Source organism: Montipora capricornis, chromosome 8 (genome assembly GCF_036669925.1).
Source record: "Montipora capricornis isolate CH-2021 chromosome 8, ASM3666992v2, whole genome shotgun sequence".
Lineage (NCBI taxonomy): Eukaryota > Metazoa > Cnidaria > Anthozoa > Scleractinia > Acroporidae > Montipora > Montipora capricornis.
This window is the reverse complement of record NC_090890.1, coordinates 37,859,235-37,861,734: the sequence shown is the minus strand read 5'-3', so window position 1 is coordinate 37,861,734 and position 2,500 is coordinate 37,859,235. Positions and strand designations below refer to the sequence as shown.

Here is a 2,500-nt window from a genome sequence, read left to right as displayed (position 1 = left end):
ACGGGCACTCCCACATTTATCACTTGCAGGCAATTTAGAAATTTTAAGTTGTCTGTGTTTAGGAAGGACTTGGGTCTAGCTCCATGGCATTCATTAGCGAATACAACTGACCCTAATGAAGCTTGGAATGTTTGGAAGTTTATGTCACTGTATATTTGTGATTTCCATGCGCCTTATCGGCAGAAAAGTGTCCGAAACTCAAAATCTCTCTGGCTTACCCCGGACATCAAAAAGTTAATGTTTGTGCTCGCATCAAGAGTCAAGACAAATGAAAACTGGGAGGGTTTTAAAGCTATGCGAAAAAAAGTCAATACAGCGATTAAACGAGCGAAAGCGTCATATTTAAATTCGCTTTTTAAGGACAATCTTGGCAACATGAAGAACACATGGAAGGGGATAAATAACACTTTTGGCAGAACACCTCAGCCCACTAAAATTTTTTGCCTAGTAATTGACGATACCACTCTACTCTACTCTAAAGTGGAATTCGCTTATTGGCCTAACTGTTAAAAAAGTGTCAGACGGCCTACCGCGGAATAACCTAATTAACTTGCTCTTGTTGTACCATATTTCGACTAATATAGCCCTGTATGGGGTTGCATTGCCAAATGTCAGCCTAAAAGATTAAAAAGTTACAAAATAGGGCTGCTCGCATAGACACTAACTCTGATCATACGACTCCATCCTCTAGTTTACTATATGACCTTGGCTGGGATGCACTTGAAAAATGGCGTTCGAATCCTCTAGCGGTTACTATGTACAAGGTGATCAATGGTCTCTTTCCTGTTCGACTCCGCGGCATTTTTCAAAATAATTCGCAAGTTCATTCCCATAACTTAAGGGGTTCAGATATAAATTGGCTCATTCCCGGACCGCTTTCTGAAGCACGGAAACGTACTTTTCAATATCGAGGCGCTGCACTGTGGAACAGCCTTCCCATTCGAGCAAGGAATCAAGCCACCCTCACTTCCTTTAAAGCATCCCTTCCCGCATAACTGTTTTCTTTTATTGTCCTTGTAAATATAGTATCGTTAACGATTTGATTTGCAACGAAGAAAGCGACTAGTAATATAACGTAGTCACCGCAAATACCATTAAAAAATAACAACGTTGCATCTCTTTGCTGTCATTTATTTCTCTGTTAAAATACATTGGTAAAAACCACAAAACTGATTGGAAAAGGAACATGTTCGTAGCCGCCATCTTGCTCTGCGCGAAAAGAATCTTTGTTACAATGGAACTCAGTTTTGCACCGCCAAATACGCTACGATACCGCTTTGATATCGAACAAGCGCACAAGAAAATTCTTCCTTTTGTCAAGGAAGTTCAACCAGCTTTGAAAGGCTTAAAGAACGTGCTATTGGACAATTGGCATTTAATTCAAAACCAACCTAATCTCACAGATATATTCAAGGAATCTCCTTGATCTCTCATAGAAAAGGAAAATCGCTTTAAGATATGCTTGTCAGTAGTTGTATGCGCTCATTCAGACCGGATTTGCCGTGTAGGTGACATGTAATGTTGTCACGCAAGTTCAACCAGTTTTGAAAGGCTTAAAGAATGTGCTATTGGACGGCATTTAATTCAAAACCAGCCTAATCTCAGAGATATATTCAAGGAATCTCCTTGATCTCTTATAGAAAAGGAAAATCGCTTTAAGATATGCTTGTCATTAGTTGCATGCGCTCATTCAGACCGGATTTGACAGGTAGTCATTAAATGACGTCAAAAGACAAAAGAAGGGGCGTGCAACCCTAACACGTGTAACAACATGTGCATCGCATAAATTAGGGTTAGATTAATGAGATGCCAGTCACGAACGTACACGAAGGTAAACCCTAAACCAATAACGTGAACTTGTCCAGGGCATTGTTATACCCTTTTTAAAATGGCGCGCTACAATCTTCCTTCAACAACGAATATTTAAAATAACAAATCGAGGAAAATGAAAAGAACGCAAGGACATGGGTGTTTCATTCTTTCTCTTCTTTTTAAAGAGTGAACAACGCAATTAAACGTGAGATCTTTGCACTTGGAATTAAATCACCATCCTCGCAGATGCAATAAACTACAACTTGAAAAGAAAAGTGGTCCTCTTCCTATACTACAAAGATTTACTTGCGATTCGTTTCACTCACATAAAATCTACTGGAAAAAAGTCAATAGTATTGTCAACTTCGCGCCTTAAAGAAGCTGCGAACTTGTCCAATTCCCGAAACAGATCGATGGTACATGAGGTGATGACTTCTCTTATTATGTTATCAACTATTTACGATCGCTCTCTTGATTCCCTTTCGCGCGCTTCTGTTTTTGCGCGATTCGCACGTATTTGAGCCAAACGTTCTTGCGCTGCGTCGAAGAGGAATGATCTAACTCTGTCCTTTTCTGTAACTCTATCCTTTCGTCCCTCAGTTGCCACTCTGCCATAAAAAAATCAATCAATGAATCAACAAAGAAACATGGAAATTAAACCCTTCAACACCACCAAATATGTTTGTAA

General features: G+C 39.6%; 1 protein-coding gene across 2 annotated transcripts in view; it reads right to left on the bottom strand.

Moving 5' to 3' along the window:
- LOC138014409 (hexosaminidase D-like) overlaps positions 1–2,500 on the bottom strand; it is a 36,275-nt gene that overhangs the window by 4,828 nt on the left and 28,947 nt on the right. Inside the window, exon 15 of one of the 2 annotated variants that reach the window (XM_068861472.1) lies at positions 1,116–2,420. The exons of the other annotated variant lie outside the window; for it this stretch is intronic. Within the exon in view, the coding sequence (XP_068717573.1) occupies positions 2,270–2,420 (151 nt within the window). The 3' untranslated portion in view covers positions 1,116–2,269. Of the gene's footprint in view, positions 1–1,115; positions 2,421–2,500 lie in introns of those variants that run through there. 2 annotated transcript variants of the gene reach the window in all.